Source organism: Haliaeetus albicilla, chromosome 19, assembly GCF_947461875.1.
Source record: "Haliaeetus albicilla chromosome 19, bHalAlb1.1, whole genome shotgun sequence".
Taxonomy (NCBI): Eukaryota; Metazoa; Chordata; class Aves; order Accipitriformes; family Accipitridae; genus Haliaeetus; species Haliaeetus albicilla.
The window spans coordinates 28,545,706-28,572,677 of NC_091501.1; the positions used below are offsets into that span (position 1 = coordinate 28,545,706).

The 26,972-nt window shown below is 42.6% G+C and overlaps 1 protein-coding gene across 3 annotated transcripts in view; it reads left to right on the forward strand.

Moving 5' to 3' along the window:
• SCUBE1 (signal peptide, CUB domain and EGF like domain containing 1) overlaps positions 1 to 26,972 on the forward strand; it is a 253,704-nt gene that overhangs the window by 35,509 nt on the left and 191,223 nt on the right. For 2 of the 3 annotated variants that reach the window (XM_069806968.1, XM_069806970.1), the window contains one exon: positions 4,712 to 4,834. In XM_069806968.1, coding sequence (XP_069663069.1) covers positions 4,712 to 4,834 — 123 coding nt within the window. Of the gene's footprint in view, positions 1 to 1,787; positions 1,909 to 4,711; positions 4,835 to 26,972 lie in introns of those variants that run through there. The other variant, XM_069806969.1, reaches the window with a different exon arrangement.

Here is a 26,972-nt window from a genome sequence, read left to right on the forward strand (position 1 = left end):
GTGGTGTTGACAAGGTAAATATCACCCACCCTACCAGCGGATGCAATGGAGATGATCGTTCTGCTACAGCATGCCATGAAACTCACTAGGTGGAGCTCTAAGGTACCAGGTAATCCCTCGGGGGACCTCCATGGAAGAAACGCTCAGTGTATCCATGGGAAGACTCGAGCATGGCATTCACAACTGCACCTCAGCGTAGTCGCACAAAAATGAGGGACCGGAATTACAATAATAATACTCCTGCCCTACCCCTAAAGGATTAAGGACAGGAATGCCCAAAGCAGAGGTGTAAACATTCAGAAAGCAAACAGCTTTTGCGCCGTGCACTAGTTATTTAGTTTTATGAAGGGAAAAGATAGTGGTGTGTACTTTTACTAACCAAGCAGCTGGGCTGAACAACTTTTCTCACGTTTTCTTCCCGTCTCTTCAGGCTTAAAGATACTTAATGGTGCTACTCTCTGGGCAAGCGTATTGTACTGAAACATGCATACGTTTGGGAGGAACTTGACAAAAAGAGGCATCTAAAGTTATGACAGGGTGTATCTATTATCCAGGTGACAAGTGGATGTCACACACAACGGGCAGCCTTGCTGGGGAATTACGAGTTAAAACAACCTGAAGTAGCAAAGCGTTTCAGTAGGGGGGGGTCTGCGAAAGACAGGCGGGTGTAAAGCAAATAGGGGTGCAAAGTCGTAAGAGGGGATGTCTGCAAGCTGAGTCAGTCTGGAAGTCTTCAGGGTCATGAAATTTGCCCCCGAGAAGTGTAGGCTTAAAGCGGAAGGATTTTCTCCTTCGGGGGGGTGGTGACAATGTCATATTCGTGAACGCGTCTGTATCGGGCTCAGCTGCAGCTGCCCTGATAATTTTGGGGAGATCGCCTGGCCCAGGCCGGGCCGGGGCCACACGGGTCACTTCGGGGAGCCCCGGTTGCCTCGAGTGCAGCGGGGCTTGGAGGAGCAGGACCGGGGGGAAGGCCGGCCGGGGTGGCCGGCTGGAGAGGGGCAAGCGGCTCTGCAGCAAAGCCCTCGGAGCGCTGGAGAAACCCGGCGGCTGGTAATGACCCGGGCCAAGTGGGAACGGCAGCGCCAGGAGTTTGCGAGGCTAAGAGGGCAGGCGGGGGGCGGCCAAAACCAAAATTTTTCTTTTAGTCCGAGCCCGGGAAGGGGGGGGGGGAATCCCTCTCCGCGGTTGTCATGGAGACGGGCGGCCGGGTTCGCCGGACTGTCCGCCCTCAAAGGCCGCAGCCCGGGGGGAGCCATTTCCTCGCGGCTCCCTGCGAGGGGCGCGGGGCTGCAGCCGCCCCCGGCCGCGGGGGGGCGCCCTCTCGGGCTGGGGCGGGGCGGGGCGCTAACGGTCCGCCCGCGCGCCCCGGCGGCTGAGGGGGAACAAAGCTCGGGGCTCGCGCGGCTGCGGACGCCCGAGGACGAAGCCCGGTAACGGCCGCAACGGCTCTCTGCGGGCTTCCTACCTGTCGGGAGGCGGGAGCGGTGGCTAGGCAGGGGAGGGCATCAGGCCGCCGAGCGCCCCGCGCCTGACTAGCAGACACCTCTCGGGGCGGGGAAGAGTTCCACCGCCTCGCCGATTCCTCCCCCCCCGCCCCCGCCACCCACCGGCGGGGCTCAGGGGCAGTCCCGGGGGCGGTGGGGGGCGGCCCGGCCCGCCCCGGCCCGCCCCGGCGGCCGGCACCGCCCCCGCCGCGGGAGCCCCGGCGAATCAGCGGGGCGCTGTCAGGGCGTCAGCGCCGGCGGCTCCGCGCGGCCGGCCCCGAGCGCGTCCCTTATCGCAGACAGGCAGCGGGGGCCGGGGATCGCATCATTATCATGGGCACTGTTTGCTTTTCGCGGCGCTGCTGTTTGCTTTTCGCTCTCGCCTGGGCCGGCAGGTTGGCGGGAGGCAGCGGGGGCGCAGGTAAGAGGCGGGGGGGGGGGGGTCTGCGCCGCCGTGCCGCCTTCCCCAGGCTCGGGCGGCGCGGAGCCGTGGCCCCGGGGGGACCGTGTTTGTCCGCTCTCCTCTCCCCGGTGTAAGGTGTTGAGGGGGAGGTCACCCCTCGCTGCTAGTAGCGCCGGGGGTGTTGGAAGTTGTGGTGGGGAGGCGTTTTCTCGCGTGTTTGACACTGCCGGAGCCAAGGGACGTCTGGAGGGAGAGACGGGGAAGAAAAAGTTACTTTCCTTGAGCGCCTACGAGGTAAATCTGTGCTGAACCCTAGAGACTCCGTAGGGGAAGCGTTGGCTGTTACATCTTCACAGGTTTTCCCTGGCTGCGCATTAACCCAAAGACGTGGGTTTTTTTAACAGTCGCGCTCGTATCTGTTTAATAGCAGGAATGATATTAAGTCTTTGCTCCGGTGTTTAAAAACAACAACAAAAAAAAACCCCAAACAACAACCCCCAAACCCCATCTGCCTAGGAATGTTGTAAGCCCAAAGTAATTTCTTAAAGATGTGTATGCAGTCTCTGAAGTTGTGCTAGAAGCAATCCTTTAAGGTGAAAGGGGGGGGGGGGGCGGAAAAATCCCTTTTCCTCAGATACAAGAGTTTAAAGGCAACAAAATGAACAAAGTCAGCGTAGAAGTTCTTAAAGTCCAAGAAATGCAGTGTGAGATGTGGAGCAGAGAAGGGGCTCATATTTGGTTTTGCCCTTTCATTTGACTCATTGGCATTCACGCCTGACTCCCAGGCATCCTCTGGTTGCTGTGAAATGTCCCCCTTGGCTCAATGCAGTTTGAATTTTTGACGGCATTATAAAGAGTCCAGCTGTCACTTTTGCTGATCTTGATGGGAGATGGGTGCCGGTTTAATGAGACAAAAGTATGAACCAAGGCTTTTTTTTTTAAAAAAAAAAACAACTAACAAAAAACTTCTTTTCTTTTTGTGCTTGACTGGATCTGTGTCTGATCTGGGCAACACCCTCGGATCCCCTAAGCTAATTCACGTAAATCATAGCTAGATCTGAACCGTCTCAGCGGTTAAAATAAACGAATGGACAAGAAAGAAGGAAACAGATTGCAGCAGTCCTGCGTGTCTCCAGAAAATACAACGCTCTGCGTTCTGTTCCCCTCTTTCTTTAAAAAAACCCAACAATACAGCGTCCAGGCAATTCTCTTGCTAGGATCCCTGAGGTGCCCCGCGGGGCCGTCCTGGTCTGCACCTCTCAGAGAAGTTCTCTGCTGTGTGCCATGCCACAAGGTCTGATGATTCTCTCCTCTAAATAGCCCCCTCCTGCCCCCGGTGACTTTGAAGGATCCGTGTGTTATCACTGGAGAGGGCTGAGCGAGCACTTCTGAAACAATTAGCGTTAGGATTTCAAGCTCACAATAGAACTGTTTTCACTTTAGTGCACCTTTTTTGAGGATCTGTTAATCTAATTGGCACGAAACCAACCGCCCGTGTCTCCCGCTGGGTGCCCCCCTCCCTCCGCAGCACCCCTCTCTCGACACTCCCCAAGACGGAGGGAGGCTGGGCTCTGTGCGGCTCTGCTGGTTGTTAGCCGGCTGCTCACCCGCCCCTCCCGGGCAGAGCGCTCCCCTGCCCGCCTGCCTGCCTCTCTCCTCCCGGGAGCCCCAGATGTGGCTCTGGCGTGGAATGGTGCGGGAATCCCTGCGAGGTGCGTTAGTGACACGGCGGCCGCGGCTGACAGCGGCGGGCGGCCCGGCCCAGCCCGGCCCGGCCGGTCTCCCCGGGGCGGCGGCATCGCCCCCCCCGCGGCGGCCCCGCCGCAGCCCCTCGCGTAGGGCGCTGCGGGTGCCGGGGTGGCCGGGGACCGTCTGTGGGGAGCGCGGGCGGGCAGGGCAGGTTAGGTTAGGCAGGGCTTGAAATGTCCCCATGTTAACAGCACACCCCATCGCCTGAATAGGTCGGAGCTTTTCTTTTTTCTTTTTTTTTTCCTATGTTCACTTCATTAACATTCCCACGACTACCAAATCTCGACTCTCTCTCATCCTCCTCCCTCCCCCATCCTCTTTAAATCCGGGGGAGAAAACGAATGCCCGTCACTGAAGTGTTTGTAAAGGCTTCCTACCCTGAAAACAAGAAAAGCGGTCTGGGTCCCCCCTTTCAGAGTCCGGCTCACCAGTAAGGCACCCTCCCAGGCAGGGGCCGGGAAGACTGCTGGGACCTTTTCCTTCTAAATGAGTTTGAGTCCATGTAGATGGTGTTATTGCAGGTTGCTTTTCTCCACGCTAACTTACCAAGTTTCATACGGTCTTCCATTTATTTATTTTTTTCCCTCTTAATAAAAAGGATTAATGTGGTTTTGCTGTTCAAATATTTCTTTTTCTCATTCCCCCACCAGCCTAGTTTATTTAAACTAGGGTCTATCTTTCTAAATTCAGAAGATCTCTTTGCTAGAATATGCAGATGGGCTTTTTTCCCTCCTCTTATAGGTCATTTAATCGCTCTGTTTTACTAAGATGTGGGTCTCCAGTACCAGACCTATACGGCAGATGCTAATTTCTAGTATGTCTTAATGATTTCCTAATGCAGAAACGTGGGACCGAGTCCCTCTAGCTTGGTGGAGCGGTGCTTATGAGTGACTTAAGAGTAATACGTTGGTTTGTTCAGTTATCTAACCTTAGATGTTCCCATTTCCAGGAGGACACTCGGAAGGCAGGCAAGCAAACAGCTTCTTCAAGGGGAATATCTGTCCTTGATGGTTTTCTGTGTCTCAGGTCTCCCTTCTCATCTGTCCCCTTGGGGTTTGTTCTGTGCTTCCAGATGTTGACGAGTGCGCAGAAGCTACGGATGACTGTCACATCGATGCAATTTGCCAAAACACACCAAAATCCTACAAATGCATCTGCAAGCCAGGCTATAAAGGCGAAGGGAAACAATGTGAAGGTAAGGACAGCTCGACCCCTCTCCTCTCTCTCCTCCCCTCCCTTCTCTTATTTGTTTGCTCTGTAAAAGCTTTTGTAAATAGCTGAATTCCTGAAACGATTAATGCAGATTTACAGCTGCTTAACCTCAAGTCTCGGTGTTTATTGGCAAGCATCCCCCTGCTGCTTTTGCTAATTGTCCAGCGTCACAAACGTCGTGTCCGCCAGCCGCCTTCTTCTTCTTCAAAAAAAAAACCCACTAAAAGGGGGTGGGAGTCCGTTTCCTCCCGAGGCGGCTCCCGGGTTCGCACCGGCTCGTCCCGGGCGGTGCTGGGCCCGCTGCCGCCGGGGCTCGAAGCGCCGCGCCGAGCACGTGGGCCCGCCCCCGCCGGGGCGCGGCCGGGGGCCCTGGGGACCGGGGGCCCTGGGGACCGGGGGCCCTGGGGACCGGGGGCCCTGGGGACCGGGGGCCCTGGCTCGCTCCGCGGCGGAGAGCCGGCGGGGAGGGCTGGCCGCCGAGAGTAGCCGCGGCCGCCGTGCCTGCGGGTGGCCCCGTCCCTCCCGGCGGCAGGCGGCCGGGGAGGCCTCACGCCCATCTCCCGCCGGCCGGCGGGGCTGCGGGGAGCCGGGGCCCCCTCCCTCCGCCCCGGGGGCCGCGCCCGCCGCCGCCCGGCCCGCGGCCTCCCCACCCTGGCCCGGCGCGGCGTTGCCGCGGGCTGTCCCGGTCGCTCTGCTCAGGTTCGTCTGAGGCACGGGGGAGCTCGCACCTTCCGCCTGGCTAACGTGTGATTTACCGACACCCTTCTCCCCCAGCGAGAGCCTCCTTCCCCCCCGGCCGGTTACAGTAGGTGCTTTTCTCTGTCAACGCCAACAGGATGCTGGAGCTTGCTCCTCTGTGGCACTGTGCGTGTGTCATGATCGTGTATTTTTTGAGTTGGTGGAACGCTATTTTGGAAGGAACTATTTCAGATTATTGTACTTGCGCAGAGTTTAAAAAGTTGTTTTACTTTTGTATGCCCTTGCATCAATCCACGCAATTGAGAAAGACCTAGCGTTTTTTGTTAGGCACTGTGTACGCTCATATTTCAGGTTTTATGAACTCCATCTTGTCTGTTGAACCTCAGCACAGAGATTGTTCTCTGGTAAAAAGAAGGAATATCGTAGTCACAGCAGAGTGCCTTACAAATAAAAGATGCAAGATTATTTGTTTTTTCTACGTGCAGGTGCTTAGCAGCTATAAAAATTCTCCTTCCAGTTCTCTCTCTTTCTACGGCAGACTGAAACTTTCAAAATGTATATGGCGAGTCCATTAAAAAGATTAAAGACCTAGAAATGACTTTGCTGAAGTCTACAAAAATTTGAAACTACGTATTATTCTCCGTGGACTTCCAGTGTGTTTGTTCAAGTGCCCTCATAAAGGATTTTTGTGGTTGTCATATTTTTCTGTCTTGGGCTTAAATTGACAGAGACAAATTCCTACTGTCCACTTCTTGGTGCTCTAGTGTCTCTGAGCTGCTGTTCACTTGGAAGCCAGATTTTCTTTCTTGCAACCAGAATCATCATTCAGCACCACTTCTTCCTCTATTCATCCCTTCCAGGGAAAGAGCTCTGTGCAGAGAAAATGTACTCAAGGCCACAGCTGTGGAGGTTACAGCGTTCTTAGAATTGGTAGTTCTTGTTGTATTAGTTTTCCACATCAAAAGTTTCCTTAAGCTTTAACTACTCCTATTTTAGCTGTTGAGCTCTGTTTAATGGTAGACCTGACTGATACTCATGCTTATTTAATACACATGTTTCTCTTTGCCTGACTTACCTTGGCTCAGTAAAAGAGAGCCCCGTAACTAGTAAAACATCAGATTTCTCTGTAGAATGATGTATGGAATCATGGAATTTCTGTGGCTGATGTCAAACTCTTATATCTGGTGGCATTTAGTGTTCAACAAGCTTGACAAGGTGGAACAGACTGCAACACATTCTGCATGGATGTTAATTGTCCAGTGTTAGTCAGGTAAATGAATGTAAGCTGTCTAAACCAGGCATTACTATTAATGATATATAACTTTTTCTTACAGTGTTACAATAACAGTTCTAAAGATTTTGCATCACTCGGCTCTATATCTTAAGTTTGTAATTAATACCAAACTTCGGGATAAGCAGAAAGCTTGAAATATTTTTGGATGCTTCCTTTCTGGACCTTATTTTAGATTACTTACATAGTACCTCTTAATTTGAGCCCAAAGTACTTTGAAACTTTGCTGTTGGAGTTATGTACCTTCAGTGGCAGGCAGATGTTATGTCCTTTTCATAAGTGAGTAACCTCAAAACTATAGAGGTGAAGGAAGGGTCATACAAGTCAGTGGCAGACCTAAGATCTGCCTCAGGTCTGCTGTTCACATAGAGTGGGTTTATTTTGCATCCTGAGGTCAAGTATTCAAAACCTACAGAAATAAACAGACTAGCAGCATTGATTGGTATTTAATATTCTGTCACAAGCCTTTAAAAATTATCTTTAAGATAAAAGTGACTGTGGTTGTAACAACAAAGACAAAATACACCAAACAGTTTTTGTTGTGCCAAAACCAAAGCTGGCTCATTAAACGATTCTGGGTCTTTATAACTGAGCTTTTCTAAATAAGCTTTTTGATCACTGAAACTAGTTACCTATGAGAAAAGGATGTCTTTTGTCCAGATAATGCGCCTCTGTAACTAAGTTTATAGCAAACTCCCTGTATTGCTTCATGTCTAAAGAACATTCACTACAGTATAACTAACTCCCTTATAGTGCAAGCTCTCATATACAGCCAGTTTTTACTAAACAAGCAGAATTGCATTAGTGCAGTGAACTTAAAGAAATGATACTGTATGATCAAATTTTTCTAATAAATTTTAGTGAGCTGCCAGTTTAGGTTATACTGAGGCATTACAATTAATTTAGGAAGGTGTGCATGTTAATTTACTTTAAACATCAGTCTTAAATACTGCTTTCATTCACTTGAAATCCATTTTTAGGGAAAGGGGTAGAGTATGAGAACTAACATGTTTTTGATGTTTCTTGAGTTTTGTAAAAGCAATAGAGCACATATTTTTACAAATATGTCCAGTATGTGAATATGTATTTTGTGTACTCTTGTGTATTTGTTTATATTTTTTCATTCAAAGAAAATGAGTAGTTTAAAAAAATGGGATCTATAGGTTAATGCAGGAAATGTGGACCCCAGCCACTTGTGCAGGATTTTGTGCATATTTTGCTGTTCTGACCTAAAGGGCGGGGAGAAGTACATAAGATGGAAGCATTCCTTTAAGGATATGTGGAGAGCTCTAGCAGCAATTACACTGAAATGAAACATTTTGTTTACCGTCTGTTAAATTGCTTTAGCAGGGAATTTGTTTCTGAACTTTGCTTTTCTCCCAGAATGTCTTTTGGACTGGGTTTTTCCTGAGTTTCTGAGGATTGGGGATGACTTCTCAGTTCATGGATCTACCCTACCTTTTTTCTTCTTTTTTCTGGGTAGCCTTCTTGCCTGAACCAGCTGACCTATTTCTACAGAGCACAGTTGTTTCTTCAGACAGAAGAGTTGCTCATTCTTCCTGTGTCTTGTCTCCTGCTTCCCTCTCTAGATTTTGGTTTACCCTTTTTTTCAACCAGCTATCTGCTATGCTTTGTCAAGCCATATGGCCAGCATTGCTGTGATGATATTTCCCCATATCACATAATAATACCAATAGCCTTTGACCGCAAATTCTCTAGCTGGCGTTTTCATAGGACAGAATAATGTGTCCAACCCAAGTAATCTTTAAAAAAATATTTGCTTTCAGTTGTCCATTTCTATTCAACATACAAAATCTATTAATTGATAACTGATTCAGTTGCCTAGGCAGACCTACTTCTGATTTTAGTCAGTATCTCAAATGCAGTGGCCTGCATTCAGCTGCAAGCGTGCTGCTTTATGCTGCCTAGGTCTTTCTCCTTACCTTCTCTACATTGACCTTTGGTCTCTCCAGAGGTTGGTATCTCAATAAAATTGTTAGCTGGAAGATTGTGTCAAAGGAATGGAAATTCCAGGGCGTTCAAAAGGATTCCAAATCCTGAGGTTCCCTAGGCCTTGACAGGGCCTCCTTTGTCCCCAGTGGGAATGTTGTGTGTCTGCTGTTGTAGGGTACTCTGTCACTGAACAGTTTATTAAGGGGTTTAGTTCTTAAAACTAGTTAAGTTTTTGTGCCCATGCTACTTCTCAGGCTGTTCCAAACCCTCACACCATTAATAGTTAAAATACTCTGTATAATATCTGGTTGATGTTCATCTGTGCCCATTTTATATCCAGTTAGTAGTGTGTTAACTTTATTCTGTATTTTAAACATTTTTTTGGCTCAGCCTACTGTTTATCCCCAGTGCGACTGTGATTTTGGTGAGTTGCTCTAGCTCTAGTTTCTTTTTCTCTTGGATGATACCTTACGTGTAGGAGGACTCTTTCTCTACAGTATATAGAGGATGTGATTGGGTGAATATGATTTTTCCTTAAGACATGTTCACTGGGACCTGTTGATTTGGGGTTGCAAAGCTCTGCTCTGAGCTTTCCCATATTGAATAAGATTTCTCTCTTGGTGTGTTTTTTCTACTGTCTTTCATAGTATTTGCGTGACTGTTCTTAGTTCTTATAATAATTGGTCTCATACAGTTCTCACGTTTCTTGAACTCTTTGTACAGAAGAGAAACGCTCACAACTTTCAGCCGTACTTCCCCCACCCCCCCGCTATGAAGCTGCATAATGTTGTTGATGGACTTCTTGCTGAGGGCACCATACATGTACCATGGCAAAGTATCTTGGCAGAGTCTTCCTCGAGAGGGTGATTTTTCAGGTTTCTGCTCATGTTGGAAATTTGTGCTATCAACAGCAGTTCTGCGTGACTGCTAGTTGAGTAGGCCTGTGCAGTTCTAGTGATGTATGTCATGTGTTGATGTACTCGCAGTCCTTTTCCTAATGTAAGTAATCATTCCAGGGCAACAGGCAGGTAGTCATGGTAATCTGCAAAGGGGGCTGTTATTCTTGATTACCCCAGGGATAGCACCTTACTGGGTTTAAGCATGATACAATCTCAAAATAAGATAAACCATTCCTGCCTCGATCACAGGTATATTCAGCCCCACAGCAGGTTGTATTCTGCATATGTCCATTTGGAAACACAGACTAATTGTCCTTTCTGAACCCCAGTGCTCATCTAAGGGCTGCTTAGCTGAAGGAATCTTCTGGAAAATGGACAGCCAAACAATCTAGCAAGGCATCTCCTAATCTGGGGCTGATATGCTGCTCATTGCAACTTCTGCCAAAGTTCCTAACATTTGTCTGTGTACAGTGGAAGGAAATACTCAGTACGGTATCTGGAAAGATACTTGCATTGATATACCTAGATTTTGTTATTTCCATTGATATTCTGTGATGTCTGGCTTTATCTCTGACAGTTTGTTGCTGCAGACCAAAAAGCACAGAGTACTGTACAGATCATCTCTAAACTGTTAACTAAAACCCCTTTTCTGAACTAGGAATTCTAATTTTGTGGAAACAACGCAATAGCGAATTTCTTACTTTGGCAAATGTTTGAGACTCTTGGGTCTGTCACATGCAGTTCTGTCTTCATGCTGCAGGTGCAGTAATGTCCCTAAGCCAAAATTTAAACTAGTCACAGTGTTTGCAGCAGTACACTAAAGTTGAAAATGAGAGCTCATTGTATTTACAATGAATCAGAAATGGTCATTATCATCTTCAATAATTTTGTGGGTGTGAGGACAAGTTTTTTCTTATACCTGTTTGTTAGATCTGTTTTTAAAGGATTTTAAACAAATCTTAGCAATTGGAAAAAATATACAGAAAATTTATCTCCTCATCACTCTCATTTGAATAACAATGATTGTTTCTCCAGGCTTGACTTAATATTCTTCTTACAGTTTTAATCTTGTTCACCTGTTTTATCTTTTGTTTTCTTAAGAAGCTGGTCTCACTCATTGGATTTTAATTTTACTGTAGTCTTTCAAATATCTGCTGTGTTCTTCTCATGCTCTTCAAAAATGAATCCAAATATTGTGACAGGGCTGCTCTGAATCAGTCAACCTGGAAACAGCACGGGACATTTCAGCGTTCTCATTTCCCAGCTGCTAGTCCAGTATCTCACACTGAAGCCTCCTCTTGTCTGCAGGGATAAGTAAGTATGGGGCTTCTGGATGTCTTTTAAATGGAACAATGATCGCATTTCTTTTAAGAGCTCCATGGCATCTCCTCAATCCACTCTCAGCAATTCTTTCTTAAGTGGACTATCTTTATCAATGATGTCCTGTGAGAGTAAATGAACACTGTTGGGTGTCCTTTGGTTTCTGAAACTTGGGCATCTTGATGCTTGCACAACTCTAGTGGGCTCAGGCCTGTGCTGTCTGTCTCTGCTGAATAACAGTGATGCCACTGAACAAGGCAGCGTAAGTGACTTCTTCCTGATTGATCATTCTTCTAATTGCAATAGAAGGTGAATTCATTCCCTCAAGGAAGGGTCATCCTCTGGGATCTTGCAAATACTGACTCATTTCAGGCTGGATATTATCACTACATCCATAGTCTTACTGCTTACAAGAAGGTGCTCTGGAAGGTTGGTTTGGTCAAATCCACTAATAATATCTACTAATAATATCCCACTATGTATATGTCAGAGGAACAAAGGATTTTCTGAATAGCTCTGTGTTCTTGTGTTGAGTTTTTCCCCCCCTGAAAACACGACAAATATCTACACCCTTTGTCTGCCTGTTCTGAAAAGCTGCAGGAAGATGGAATGTGAACATTTTTCCTCAATATTGTTTCATCCTTTGTTCATATCCTTATTCTAATTTTATTTTCTGTATAACCATTTTGTGACTTGATCTCAGTTTAGTGCTTGAGAATTTGACACTGATGTAATTACCTTTGAACTGGTTGTCCAGTAATCTTGAGGTCTGTAGCAAATATTAGGTACTGAAGCTACTGTGCTTTCTAGTTTTACAGTTACAATACCTTAAGAGATGGCGTTAATGTCATGTGTTGAATTTCATGTCACCCTTCCATAATGGCTGTGTTCTGGATGAGATCTGTTGCTACAAGTCTGTGATGCTGGTTTTGTCCTCTTGGCTTGCAGCAGCCCATCCGAGCACAAAGGAAGAGATACTCTACCACCTCCCAGTTTTGTGGTAATTTTTATTTCAGGGTCAAATCTTCCTTCCCAGTTTTATTCACACAGATTATAGCTTTACTCTGAGTGAGCCATTGTGCTGATTTCACTGAAAGCAGCTTCCAGAATGAGGCAGTAGATGTTGTCAAAAAATGGCGGAGGGAGAATGTAAACGAGCTTCTTTGATTTGAGCTAGTAACAACTTCCTCCCCCCCCCCTCCCCCCCCCGGTAAATCCTACTCATTCGATTGGGTTACTTGATGCGTCTTTTTTGGTTTAGGCTGATAAAAGTGTTTCCCAGAATCCAATTTTGAGGTCTTAAATATCTGTGGTGGTTGTTTGTTTGTTTGTTTGTTTTTAATTGTGTGGTACCATTTAATACTCGATTCCCAGCTTACCAGTTTTCTGAATTACTTCAAGGAATGGAGTTCTTAGGGGATGGAGAAGAAGTAGCAAGCAAGAAAATACTCCTGAGAACATTCTGTAATAAAACAGAATTTTGTTACAGCCTAAGTGAATTAACAAATAATGATACCTTTTTCTTTTCTCCTTCATGCTGCTTCTGTTCCTTGAGTAGGACTTCTGTTTTGGCCAGGGTTAAGACTTGATTTAATTTTGTTATTAATTTATTTACTCAGATTGCTTTATTTTTCTGACTTTGTTCAGCAGTTTATCCAATAAAACCAGAATATCCCTTAGTTGGGATGACATGACTCGTTTAACTGCTCGCAGTGCCATCAGTCCCCATGTGTCACACACCCTGTTGTTTTCTCTGCTCCCTTTGCTCCCTTTTCTTCCCCACCCTGTCCTACCTCTCAGAGCTACTTTCTGGCAGTCCATAATGCTGCTTCAGTGAAGAGCTCCCCCGGTGGTCCAGTTTGGAAATCTTCCATTTTTACTTAGAAAAAGAACATTTGCTCCAACTTCTTTTTTTTTTTTTTTTTTCCCCTTCCCCCCCTCCAGAAATGCTTCTTGGATACAAATATATATGACTATATTTTGCATAAACAAATACCATGCCACTAGAAATATTGCCTCATTCTTCAGCAGCATTACATGTTAATTCTCAATTTTTTTCCAAGGACACTTCTTTAAATAGTTGATAAGCTCCCTGTCTGCTGGATGGTCTGTGGGTACTCTGGGAACTTATATGTATAAAATTTCATCAGTCTCAACAGTTGCTAAGCTGCAGAACCCAGGGTGGCCTCCTGTGGTGATGTAAACTTGGTATTTAGAAGGAACTTCTCCTTTCCCCCAAATATACAGTGTAAATTATGTATCAGGAAAATTATAATAAAATGAAGGAGCATAAATAGAATGTACTAAACTCAATATGTAAGAGTCTGTCCTTCTTTTGTCTTCATTCTTCATACATCTGCCAGACACTGCCCTGTTTTCCATGTTTTCCCACCTGTCACCTTTACTTCTGGTGCAGTCCTCTTTCCTTGCAGTCTTCGTTATATTGTTGTGTGTATTCTGTTACTCAGCTGTTTCTTAACCTTGTCATTTCCCTACTGCAAATCCTACTTCTCTTTCTTTTGTCTTCTCCTAGTGTATTTTCACCCGCTTCTTTCTTATTTTATTCCATTTTTCTTCCCTTGTCCTCTCTCAGTGGCTTATTGCAGTTACAGCAGTATTATTCTGAGAGCTAGTGTCCCACAGCAAGACCTCTGGGACTGGAGAGCTGGTAGCTGCAAGCTCTGAGGACCCTTTACTGGTCCCTTCTCTTGAGTTCTGTCTTCAGATCAAAGCAGCTCCCACCAGCTCTGAGTTTTCCTTTCTTCTTCCTTTTTCTCCACCTCTTTCCTGGCCCCCACCACCAGCTCAGAGTTCACCTGTCCCTCAGCACGTTCCTCGCTGTTGCCACCCCTGCAGACCCATGGATCTTTCCTCACATGGCTGGCTGGAAAGACATCTTTGCATGGCTGTTTGCCATCATTTGTCAGCTCCCACTGATCGTGGGGACTGTCCTCATGTGTGGCCATTGCACTACCAAAATACACGTTCTTTGTTCTGAGGCACAACGTAAGCTGATGCATGACGTGGTCAGGGAGCCTCTGGTTGGATGATGACAGAGCAGTTGGGGAATGTGACCTTCTGCTACTTCCCTAACCTTTGCCCAAATAAACTACTACTAATGTGGCTTTTGTGTCCTCTGCATTTGAGCCAGGTAGCATCCACTCTGATGCTGTTAGGACACTGTGGAGGTAATGGGAATCACGGATGGTGCATACAGTCTCTCTACCTGTGGAAGAGGATGATGGATATGGTCTCTGTACCCATGGTACTAGTCCAACCCCGTTCTAGACCAGGACAGCTGGGAGCCTTGACTAAAGGGCAGGTTTGACCAAGCCTCAGGTAGCCCTGGGATGGAGGATGTATGGCAGGAGAAATGTATGTACAGTCTGGTCGAAAAAGGAGTAATACTTCCTCAATGCACTGATTTAGGAAGTTCCTGTTTGCTTGATCGTGCTTTTTTGTTGCAATGGGACAATTGATGTGGGGCTATGCTGTGAGGAATATCACTGAAATTGTCTCCCCAAAAGTGGAAGAAAAACCAAAGGATTACAGCATGGCCCTATAAGCAGTTCTGCACTGAAAAGGCAATGAACTGGGGTATAGAGGCTGAAACACATGGCAGGGAGAAGGTGGTGGTGGACAAGGTGAATAGATTTCCTCATCTGGTTTAGTTTCTGGAGCCATTGTGTTGTGAAACTACAGTCTGAGGCTGAAAAAACACCAACCAAGAAGGACACTTTGGAAACTTTAGCCACCTAAATTTCAGCAGATGCCTGCTGAGCTTGAGAATTTATTTGATTGTGATTTTTTTTTTCCCCAATGATTTTTTAAATGGTTGTTTTTTGTTTGGTGAATTTTCAGCTGTAATTTGGCCAGCTTTTTCTGTCCCAAGAAATCTACTGAAAGGTGGCTCCCTGCCTCCTTACAGGAAACAAAATCTGAGAACATTAAATCTGGTCAAGTAATGTGGGGAGATTTTTTAGACATCGTAAAGTAGTGAATTTTCCATATAATCACTTTAGAAAAAAGCCAACTTTCTGGGTTTTTTTCTTTGTTTGTTTTAGTATGTATATATTTGTTTTAAATTTCAGCTGGAAAAAAGACCTGCTTTAAAGCAGATACCTTGCATGAAAAGTAGCCCATGCATAAATGTTTGGCAGAGTTATAAGAAACTGAAGATAGGGTCTGACAGACCCCCTTGAAATTTCAGGACTTTTCTACACATTTAAGATGCTCAGCAAAAGGAATACAGTCACATTACAGTTTGAAGAGTTGTTTTGTTCAAATGCCTTGATTTATCAGAGTACTTGAGCATGTGCTTAATCTTAAGAAGTTGTTACCATTTAAAGTAATTCTGTTTAAGTGCTTTATTAAATTGAAGATATATTCTTATTTTACTTTACAGTGCTCCTTCTCTGGAGCTGTAGAAGATCGCAGTTTTTCCCTCAGTGACTAAGGAATAGGAAAAAAAAAAAAGGTCTGGATCATTTAATAAGCTGATGTAAGACCTTCATCTTGCAGGTGCTTTAGACCTGAACTTACATGAGCAGTTTGTTTGGTGCTGTAGGCCCCATAGATAACATACCAAATTCAAGACCATGCTTTCACAGCTACTGATGATGTTTTACAGTACAGCCACCAAAGACAAAAATATTAAATAGACAAAATGACCTTCATATCATTCTGATTCCTATAATCAATTTATTAAGCAGATGATCTGTTCTCTCAGAAATATAAAAGCCAATTTTCATTTACTCTCTCAGCTTGAGATTGCTAAACTCTGCATACCATTGTTCCCATGCTTTGGACTGCATGAACCACTGTCAGTCCTTATGTTTAACAAGGCATCATGCTCGCAGAATGTAAAAAATTTAACTGGGGAAAAAAAAAAAGTGATGCATCATGCTGATTTGGTGATTATTAATGTTCTCAGAGTGAGGGTGTTGCTGCAGAATGTGCTTTAGAGACCAGAGAATGGGAACCTCTGCAGGAGTAGTTACTTGTTGGATGTACCATTGCTGAAAATACTACAGGATGTAGCTGCTGTGCATTCTAGTTCTTGCTATTGTCAGAGGGAAACTACACTGAAGTGTCTTTGTTCTGATTTCATTATCTGGAAGCAGAGGCCACATTCAAAACTTTCAGGCAAGTTGTCTCCCTGTTACAGTGAAAAAGTGGTTGAAGCAAGTGGGTGTTTACTTTGATGAGTGGGGAGCACAGGTAATGCACATCTAAATTGTTTGGCAGCATGTAGGTAGGAGAAATTTGATATCTGACTTCATACCTCTAGAGATGTTAGTGTCTCTACTGAGTAGAGTTGTGCCTTTATTCTTTTTGCACTTTTCTGTTTGCTAAACTTTCTTGGAAAAGGATTCCATAAAAACTGTGACTTGGAGATATGCCTATATTTTTATCTAACTACAAAGCACCAAAGTCTGACTTTATTTAGGAATTTCCATTTTTCTGATGCATTCCAGCCTGTCTAAAGATGAATATGATCGAAGTTCCTCTTTCCATGTCCTTCCCCCCATGCACCACTTTTCTCTTAAACCAGTCCAATTACTGTTTGCACAGTGGTACAGTTCATCTTAATACTGGTCTCAGTATACCACACACTGGAAAGGCAGGTGCTCTGAACTGATTGCTCCTGCTTCTGACTGTGATAGGGTTTTCTCAAGGGCTGTCATAGTGGCTTTGTCTGCATGGGCACGCCAGGGAAAGGCAGCCTCGCTTGGCCTGTGTTGCAGACTGACCCAAAGCCATGAGAGTGCTTCGCTAGGGAGGCTAACTGTGAACTATCTGGCTACTAGAGGACAGACACAAGTGGAACCCTGTGGCTTTTGCTTGGCTTGAATTCCTAGGAAAGCGAATTTACCTCTGTTCAGACTGGAGTGTGTAGACGTATTCAGAGTGCAAGGAATAAATCAGGGAAAGAGGACTGCCAGAATTACTCTGACCTGTGACTGTTTTGACTTGTAAGAGTGAGCCAGGGAATGAGTATAAGGCAGGAATAGACAACCTCAGCCTGTTTTCCTGAAATAAAAACCTGAAGGTTGGGTATAGTCTGTTTCATGAGGTATAGATTGTTTCACTATGTGAAAATGGAAGCAGCTTATTCTGTGTACGCACAGTTTTACATTTAAGGATATTATGGCTTCAGAATGGAAGAACTTCTCTATTATAGTTCTCTCAAAAACCTTTAACAATGAAAATAACCCCCTTAAATTGTTGTTTATAGTATGATTAACCATTCCAGTTGACTAGGAAACAACTTTTTTTGTGATATGGATAAAATCCAAGGTGTTGTCACTTAAGTTTTATGTTAACAGTCACTTGTAAGCCTATATAAAAATGATTTCTCTTCTTTATGCTTCTGGCATTTTGCATCCTTTCACTGTTTATGTTTTGAAATCTTTTTAAAATTCTTTTTCTTGAGGGAAGTGTGACAATGGCATTATAAAAAAAAAAATCAGTTGACTGCATCACATGTGGTCTTATGAAGCAAAACCCAAAAGCTTTAGTGTTTATTCTGAATAAGGAATACACACAAATCTATTCAGGATAACAGCAGCGATTGCATCCATTTTCTGGAACAGCTTATTGACATAATTTACTTTGAGTTAATACAAAAATTTCCAGTGCACATTTCTGAGTGCTTTCACTGGACTTGGTTGCACAAAGTGAGTGCATACGCATATATGAATACCTGTGTGTGCCCACATTCCTTCAGAAAACCTTTATTATAGTATATCATTATAATATATTTAAGTATCCTGAGGAATTCCAACTTGTAAATTTGCATGTTAGCCTATATCCAAATAGAACAGAGTTACTAGAATTATGTTCCTGTACTGCTTATTCTGAAAGGCCTTTAGTCGTTACCATTAATATTAATGTTATGATTAGGCAATGGTGGTAATTTTTAGGTGTTTTTAAGAGAAGTATTTTGGTGATCTGTATGGAAGGTAACAGGCAGTTGCTGTAGCCTACTCCGCAATGGTAAGACAACATCAGTCCTTATCCTGAGTAGAATAACATGATATAATTGCCTGAGTTAGCAAGAGGCTGGACTCAAGGGATGGAGGCCTGAAAGGGATGCTTTCTGGAAGGACTAGCATGTTTCTGTTAATGTTGCCATTCATTAAGGACAGTCCCAGTGTTTGTAATTGTGAAGCCACCTGAACCATCCTGTTTACACACAGCATATTCTGTAAGTCTCGTCTTTAATGAAAAGGACAGCCTGGTGTCTTGATCACGTTATCTGATTTATATAGGCAAGATTTGTGTGCTTGTGGAGAGTCCTGAAGAGTCCAGAAAACGTATGAGAGGTTTGCTGTTTGGGTGTTTTAACAGAGGGTCCTGCTGCATGAGGGCTCTACCGCGTCTGGGCAGAGGTATGTGTGGGGGTGTGTCATGTCCGCAGAAATACAGGCCTCAAGCTTGCTCAGCTCATTTTGCTTGAACTTGCTAAAATAACTTGATCTCAAAGATGAGACCAAGCATGAAGAATTTCAGTCTTTGGAGAAGCTGTGAAAATGGGAAGTGGTGGGTGAGGTGGGAGTGCTTTGAAAGGTGTTTTATGTAAGTAATACAAACCATAGTATACTTCTGCCTTTACCTGTCAGAAGTACACACAACATATGCGCTTAAGACCATTACGCCAAGTATGAACACAACTATCAAAAGGGAGAAATATGCTACTGAGCAGTTTACTACATACTTTTATTACTGAACTATGTAAAATTAAGGGAGAAAAGCCATAATAGGAGCAAACTTTGTATTGTATTTATAAAATTACAAAATTTATATCTCATTTTTTTGGTTTTTAATTATGCACGGTAAGCTGTAACATACAAACATATAACAATGTTATGTTCCACTGAAAATCTAGTTTACCCATGGATTCTTCTTTAGTAAACTTTATGATCAACAAGGAAGTATAAAACTTAAGGGAAATACATGTCTTCTGGTCTGAATTAGTCACTGACATGGTCTTTTCTATTATAGTATTTGAAACAGGAGGGAGTGCTTTAAATGCTTCAACCCATTTAACCTTAATTGCTCAGTTTTAACAGACATTTGCTAACTAAAGGAACCAAATTATAGCTTGAATTAGGCTTTACTAATCTTAATTAAAAGCTCTACTTTATAATCGGAAACAGCCTATGTTTATAACAGTGAACCTTTCTTAAATGGCTTATTTTAAAATGCTAAGGTCCTTTTGATTATAATTGTTTAGACTGAATACGGGTAACCATTATTCTCCTATATATTGCACTTAATTAAAAATATCTCCTCCATGTGGTTTTGTGCCTTCTGCTGGCTGTAAAATTGTTTGGCTGGTGGGGGGTGGGATTACTTTACTTTTCCTGTGGTAATTTGAAAACATGTTGCTGCCCTTTGTTTTGAGAGTTTTCTGGGGTCACAAGTTACAAAATTAACATGTGTATCAATACAAACATTAGCTTCCTGCATTTCTCTATCCTCAAGTGAACATTTGTCAGTCACTTCAATTAATTGGTGTATGAGGCATATAATTACAACCATTAATAACACGTCCTGTAATTCATTTAGTTTAACATTTAGATTGTGCTTAGACAGTTGATTATGGGCTTTACATTGCATGCCTTCCTGAGACCTAACTTCCAGTAAAGATAAAGTCTGTTACATTGGGAGGGATGCCCTGGCTCTATCTATTGAGCACTTGGTATATTGGTAGAGTGTCTGTTCATTTCAGGGGTATCTGAAGAGGACAAAGGGTGGATTTCATCTGTCCAAATATGGATCTCAGTAGTACAGATCAGTACACTTAAGCTGTTTGCCTTGCTTTGCCTTTATAGTTGATGGAGAGAAATAGGAATATCCTTAATGCAGTTCGCCTTGGATTACGGGAGACAAAAATAGGTCAGATAAATCATGTCCTGAAAATAACAATCTCTTTCTAACACAGATGTGGACATGTACAATGTAAGCGTGTAAAGTTGGATGAGGTGTATCTGGGCCAAAGAGCCTGCAGCTGTGAGATTCAAAGTCCATTGAAATTAATGGAAACTATTCTGTACTTAATTGTGCTTTGAATTTAACCAGGACAGGGGATTTTTAAGTTCCTGTATTATCATTTGATCATTATGAAATTCATCCTCCCAGTCTCAGTTTTACATTTTTTATTCTTTAATTTTAAATGGGCCCCCACCTCTCTAGCACAGGCATATAGTTAAAAAACAAAACAAAACAAAACAACCCCCACAACTTTATTTTAGGAAAAACTGATTTTTTAAAAATTGTATTTTCTTAGAACTCAGTCTTAAGATTTTTCTTGGTGCATCCTACTCAGGAAGCACTGCTAGACCGTGTGGTCACACCTTTGTTTAATGCATTGCTTTTAATTCCAGTAGCCGAGTTGCCTGCTTGCAGAAACTAAATGCACATTAAGAGTCCTTTACACTAAGCCAGCTAGACCTTTATGTGCTTTTAGAAATAACTTCCATGAAAAGTCACTTGTGGGAGTTACAGAGATGGACAGACCTTCTTGAATGTCAGTCTCATTTGCTTAGTTATCAGATCTTTGGAATACCTCTTAAGCATTTTTTAGAATTTCTCCTTATTGTCCAGTTTGTTGTATGTTCTATGCTGATGGAGTATACAAAGATTGTTAAATTATACCCATTACAGGAAGGTAAAATCAGGGCTTTTTACAGCGGGTTCAAAGAACTCTCGTCCCCACCTATGCTACATACCTATGTGTATTTATCTTTTAATATCAAAAGTGTGTAAACTGGCTAGACCAATTTTGACTAAAGATCTGTCTAGCTTGATGTGCAGTCTCTGACAGTGGCGAACAGTGGATGCTTAGGGTAGATTATAAAAAACAGGACAAGGAAGAATGCAGCTAGAGATTTAGAGACTTGTCGAGCCAGAAGTTTCACTCAAATCACTGTGTTTAATGGCATCTTCAGAATAGAAATGGAAAATTAGTGTGTTTGCTTCTACAGGTGTTCTGCAAAACTCACAGCTGGTCGATAGGTGATTAGCCGTGTTCTGTACACTGGTAAAGAACTGTACAGGAACAGGTAATCGTCTACACCTGTCTCTTTTCAGCCTCCCATCTACTATTGTTTACTATGAGTGTCACATCATGTTTCCCTACATGGCCAAATCCTATGAAACCAGGTATTAATTTTTGGCCTGGCAGCTAACAACATCTTCAGAATGACTGGCCTTCCCACTTTTCTGAAAATGAGAATTTGTTAAGGAGAATCTCAAGTCAGTTGTGAAAAATGAATAGGTACTTTGAAAAGCTTGACCTGGATGTTTAACCGAACTTTAGATGGTTACCTTGTTAAACCAGGTGCCATGGATAAACACCCATAACCCTATTATTTCATTTTGAGCCTTTTACTGAGGGTGAAGTCCTGTATTAGTCACGGGTGAGTTAATTAGTCAGGCCTTGGTGCCCTGTTTTCAATGGATAACCAAGGATATTGTAATGTGTTCTCTCCCAGACTGTTTATGTATCTTAGAAATACAATGAGTTTACAGCAGATACAGACTTAACAGAGGGATTGTCTAGTAAGATGGGAAGGAGGAAGGAGAAATATGGAAAATTCATCAAGAATATTTCAAAAAGTGACTTCTCTAGTCTTTAGTTTTATATTGGATGTACTGTCCAATTTAAAAAAAAAACCCAGACTGTTTATGGGGTTGTTAGTGAAGTCTTTAGTCAGGAGATTGCTGCATTTTGCTTATCTGTGCATAATAAAATATCATCGCTGTAAAAGGCATCTCGTGAGAAATCATCTAAATGAGAGTATTGGGAATAACTCTACAGGACTAAACAAATATTTATGTAAACTTACCCACTTTTATCCCTCTACTATTGGAAGGAGGGCAGTACAATTAGACTGCCTTTGCTTTCTACGGCACATTCTGTCGAATGCATATTACTGTTTGAATACTGCACAGAAGTTGTAGGCATTCTTTGGTTCTCTTTACCTAACATTCTTCCCAACATAACAAACAAATATAATTACATAAAATTACCGAAGGAAAATTTCCAGGCTATGAATATGAGCTCTCTTCAATTTTCAGCGAATGCCCATGTTACTATTTCCGTATCTGCAATTTCATTCTTTTTTCACTGAATAGCATTAACAATGCTGGAAGCTGTGTGTGCTTTCTAGTACAGGATATTTGAACATTGGAGCAGAAATGTTTAATTTCTTGGCAAAGCCAAGACTGTATCTGTTGCTCTATCTGTCTTTCAGGTCCAAACATCAGATGTGAGCAGAGCTTATAATTGAAAATATTTGATGATTTTCAGGTCAGCAATGGTGGTTTTCACATTTGAATTTTAAATTTCATCCTTACCACTTTTCCTGGATTTTTCTCACTATGAAATAGGTGTTTGTACAGCCTGCCCTGGCCTCATCTAATGCTTACCCCTGCGTGCCAGGCAAAGGGGAGTGTGTAACTTCATTAGTTCCTGTCCAGAGAGTCCCTGCTCTTGCTTACTTCTCTAGTGGCCAAAAAGTCCAGGCAATGTTTTGAAGAGTCTCTAAAGGATAATGATAGAAAAGCTGATGGGTTCCATGCTGGTGTCCGCTATCTGTAGATCTGTGTTTCTGCTGGACAATTGTTACACACCCACAGGTCAAAAACCAAAGCCTGCTTACCACTGGTTTTCAGTTTTTCTCTATTACTATTTGTCTTTGGTGATAAATATAACTCTGGCTCACAAGACCAGTTTATGCATGGCTTTTTGGAAGACTAAGGAGAGCCTACATTGTAACTGATGAACTCTTTGTGAATAGAATTTTAGAATTGTCAGTACGTATCAGTAGGACAGGTTTCCCTGTTTCAGGAATGAAAAGCTTGAATCCAAAAATTACATTAATGTAATATTCATTTGAAAATAAACCCCCTCTTGCATTGGTCTACTACAACAGCATCTAGGGCTTCTTATTAATACTGGCCAGGGCCATGCTTTCAAAGAATGGGAAATGTTCAGTCTGTACACCCAAACAAAATTACATGGCAGGTTCTTTACACATTGTGGAGATAGAATTGTTAAGATGCTGAGAGGCTGTGCCAGAATTCTGAGTTATGCAGCAAAATTGACAAATTTTTTGGCATCTTGGAAGTAATTCCACATTTCATTATTATACAGTTCCCAAATCCACTGACTTCTGATTGAGACAACTGTTAGAGCGGTGAACTGTCAGACAGTGCTTTGTGTGCACTCTCATTTAGGGTATTATGTTTATTATCACAGGTTTAATAAGGTTTAACTTACTGAAAGTTGAGATTCTGAAACACAATTCTGTGACAAGTTGAATTTGTCATTAGAGGAACAAAATGTGAACTGATCATCTTCAGCTCTCACATAGTAACAAAATCTGTAGCCTAGTAACTTTTTTACCTTCTAGACAGTGCACAAAGCTGAAGGGTGCTGGACAAAAATGAGTTGGAGCATTTTGTAAGACTATCTCAGATTTAAAAAAAAATTCTTGTAAATCTTTGATCTAATTTCTATTCAGTTTAGTCTTCTCAGATCTTTTTGAAGCAAATGTATCAAGCTCATAAAGGAGACATTTCTCTTAAATGTAGGGTCATCTCAACTAATTTTACTCAGTTTGTTTGCTAAAGATGCTAAGTACCCACAGCTTTGCAAGGGACTCCTAAGAAAAATGAATACTTACCGCTCTCCTGAAAACATGCATTATCTGTATATAATTTATCTTTATCTAGGCTGGAGTACTGAAATAATTTTTAAGCAGACTTACTATCAGTGCACAACACCATAGAAAAGAGAAGGAAAATATGAAATCCCCAGTACTATCGCCTGGATATGAAAAGTAGGATGTAAAATGGTTGATATTGGAAATTAGGCAACATGCTGGTATTAATAAATTACTCTTGCTGAAGTTACTCTGGAGTCTTAATTACCATGAGGTGTGAGAAACTTTTATTTCCTTGAGTTTTAATGAATGACCCATTTTTCAGTACATTCCATGTGTGTTATAGCTGTTTTACAATCATGTGGACCTTCCTAGTCCAGATAAACACTTCTGTAGTTGGAAAAACTATTTATGGCAAAAATAAACATAATGATCTTGAAACAAAGAAGGATGTGTGCTTTGATAATCCAGGTTATCCTCCAGTGAGCTGCTGTTTAATAGGTGAGGAGTTACAGTCTTCATACTTGTGAAGGACTTAGAGTGGCAGTCCTTACAGGCTGCTCTTTGCTGTTCTCTGCAAACCAAAATGCTGGGACGTCTTCACTGCACAAAGGATGCTGTTGAGGAACTGTATGAATTTATCTACATTTGGGGAACAGGTGACAAAATAATTAGCAGAGTTGGTTTCTTGGGCTCCATAACTATTCCATGCGGCATTGTCAGGGGACACAAATCCATGGATCCCCTGTATATCATGTTTAGAAGTAGTGACATGACTTTAGTAAATGTTGAAATGAAAGGCAGCCCTGAACAGGTCATTTAAGTATGTGCAATGATTTTCTCATGGCAGTGCACAACAGTGTACATAATGCAGAGTTGCTCTGCTCATAGACCAATAAGTTGTATGGTACTCTCATGGGAGTTTTTGTAGGCTAGTAAAATTAATGTCTGATGTGTGTCCCATATGAAGTAGGAAGTTTGACCAAGTAATGCAGGATGACAGGAAGCCCTACATTTTACAAATCCTACATGATATAAATTATATTATATTTCCATGTGGTTAACCAGCACAGCAGACCTGTTCTCAGTCAGGAGTCTGCAGTAGAGCGTTCTCAGCCAGGACCCTGCAGTAGCCCAAAGACTACTGCTAAAGCACATGTAGAAAAAATACTTGAAAAGGTAAGCCTGATGTCTGAAGATGTAAATTTGCTATACCAGGATTTGCACCTCTGCTGCAAAAACATAACCATTTCTCATATCCAAGAAGGTTGAAGACCACTGCAGTATAGCCTCTCATACTGTTTTGGCCTTAGCTGTCTCAGCCTGAAACTGAAGTAGTGTTAATCTGCCAGGGACTAATGAAGCACGTGCTACATGATATCAAGAAATCTCGTTCTGAAATGAACAAGAAGGAATAGCCACCTTCTGTTCTCCCACATGAAGGGCCACAGAAAATAAGTTAGTACTCATCCACTGATGGGTAATAAGGAAATTTTTTTCAGAATTGACCCTTGGGATTGTTTCCTTTTGTCAATGGACAGAAATATAAAAATGAAATGCAAAGGAAGGTTGGAGGTACCCAATCTAAGAACGAGGGAGATGCCTACAGGGGCTGGAAAAAGATTAGGCGAATGATGTCTGTATCAGTGAGCTAGTTTCACTGTTTTAAACTTCTCCCTCAAAGGTTTTAGATGCATATTTCAATTTAAAGATCTAGGAATAACCTCCTGCCATGACTTACTGAAGCGATAATCATTAGGATGCATGCACACCAGTTGTGGCAGTCAGGCACACAAAAGTATTCTCCCATTAGATCTCCAGAACTTGCAAGATTAGATGTGGAATCAAACATTTCCAGTTATATTAAAAGACAGAATTGTGGTGAAAATGGCTGTGATTTAGAAGTGGTGGGAAAAATGCTGTCAAATGTCATGTTTCACGTTCATAACAGCTTGTGAACAGGAAATCTCTCTGCTTGAGCTTGTCGGGCATGGCAGCTGCTAAATAAAGACAGACTCTAAAACTGTTATGTGCTCTGCAGGTATCCGTCTTTATTTGGGTATCTCACTTGCAGTTCAAAGAACTTGTAGCCAATCTGTTTAAATATCAATTAAGAAAAATGTCAAACCATAACAAACTCTAATCAAGGGTTCAAGATGCATAATGCAGGATAACAATAATTTTGGTTTTATCTAGAAAAATACTGTGTTAAACCATGAATGGAGCTGGAATGGTCCCAGAGAAGTTTCCAATGTGCTGGTTGAGATGGCAAGTGTCACATAGCGATAATATTCAGGTATATGAATATATAAAATTTATATACGAATATATAAAATATATTGTTCCCCAGGGAAAAAAAAACCCTGCTTAATTATTTTTTTCCATAAATGACTGTAGCTGTCCAAAGGTTTTAGACCCCTGAAAGGTACTCTAGGTAAAAAAACAGTATATAAACCTAGTGTTAATGTGGTAGACTTGTTAATTAAGCAGTCAAAAATTCTGTAAGGTCCTAAACGAAGAGTGGTCCATGTCATTTATTTGATCTCCTCTCCATTCCTGCTCCTGGAGTGTTATGTATGCCATCATAAAGAGTATTTAGGCAGCTGGCAAATTGCACCAAGTGCATGCAGAATCTCAGCTTTCAGTTTCTGTGTTCTTTTTTTAATATTTTTTTAGTATTTTTTATTCCCCTGTGCTTCAGTGATAACTTTCTATTGGCAAAGTGCATCTACACTGAAGCAGTAATACCTGCCTCAAACTGGAGGCATCCTGAGAGAATGAATCAAAGGGGTGGATTCTCTTGTCTGTTGTCAGTTTGATTGGCATATCAATGTCCAGCCATTAAAAAATGTTCTCCTAACTCTTTGAACTAGGAGTTTAAGCAAGGAGGGAAATGTACAGGAAGGAGAACAGAGACAGGAAACTGAGGAAGGGAAGGTGAATTTAAGAAAAATATAAGGAAGGGTGTCTCCAGAGACCGTATTTCTTATCAATGAATGAAGAATGTGATGGTCATTCACCAAAAATGTAAAATATAATCATTCAGCTACTGCAAAAAAGTTTGGATTTTCACAGTCTATTGCCTTGTTTCATTTAACAGTATGTGAGCTGGGTCAGCTGAATTCTGCTTACAGCATTGGGTGCTTGCCACTGTCTAGCAACTAGAGTGTTTGAATAGGACTCTTTAATTCTCTCTTTGTATGATAAACAATGTTCGAAGATCATTAACTAAAACTTGCAAAATAACAAGTGCTAAACACACCTACGTTTTTTACAGCTGAT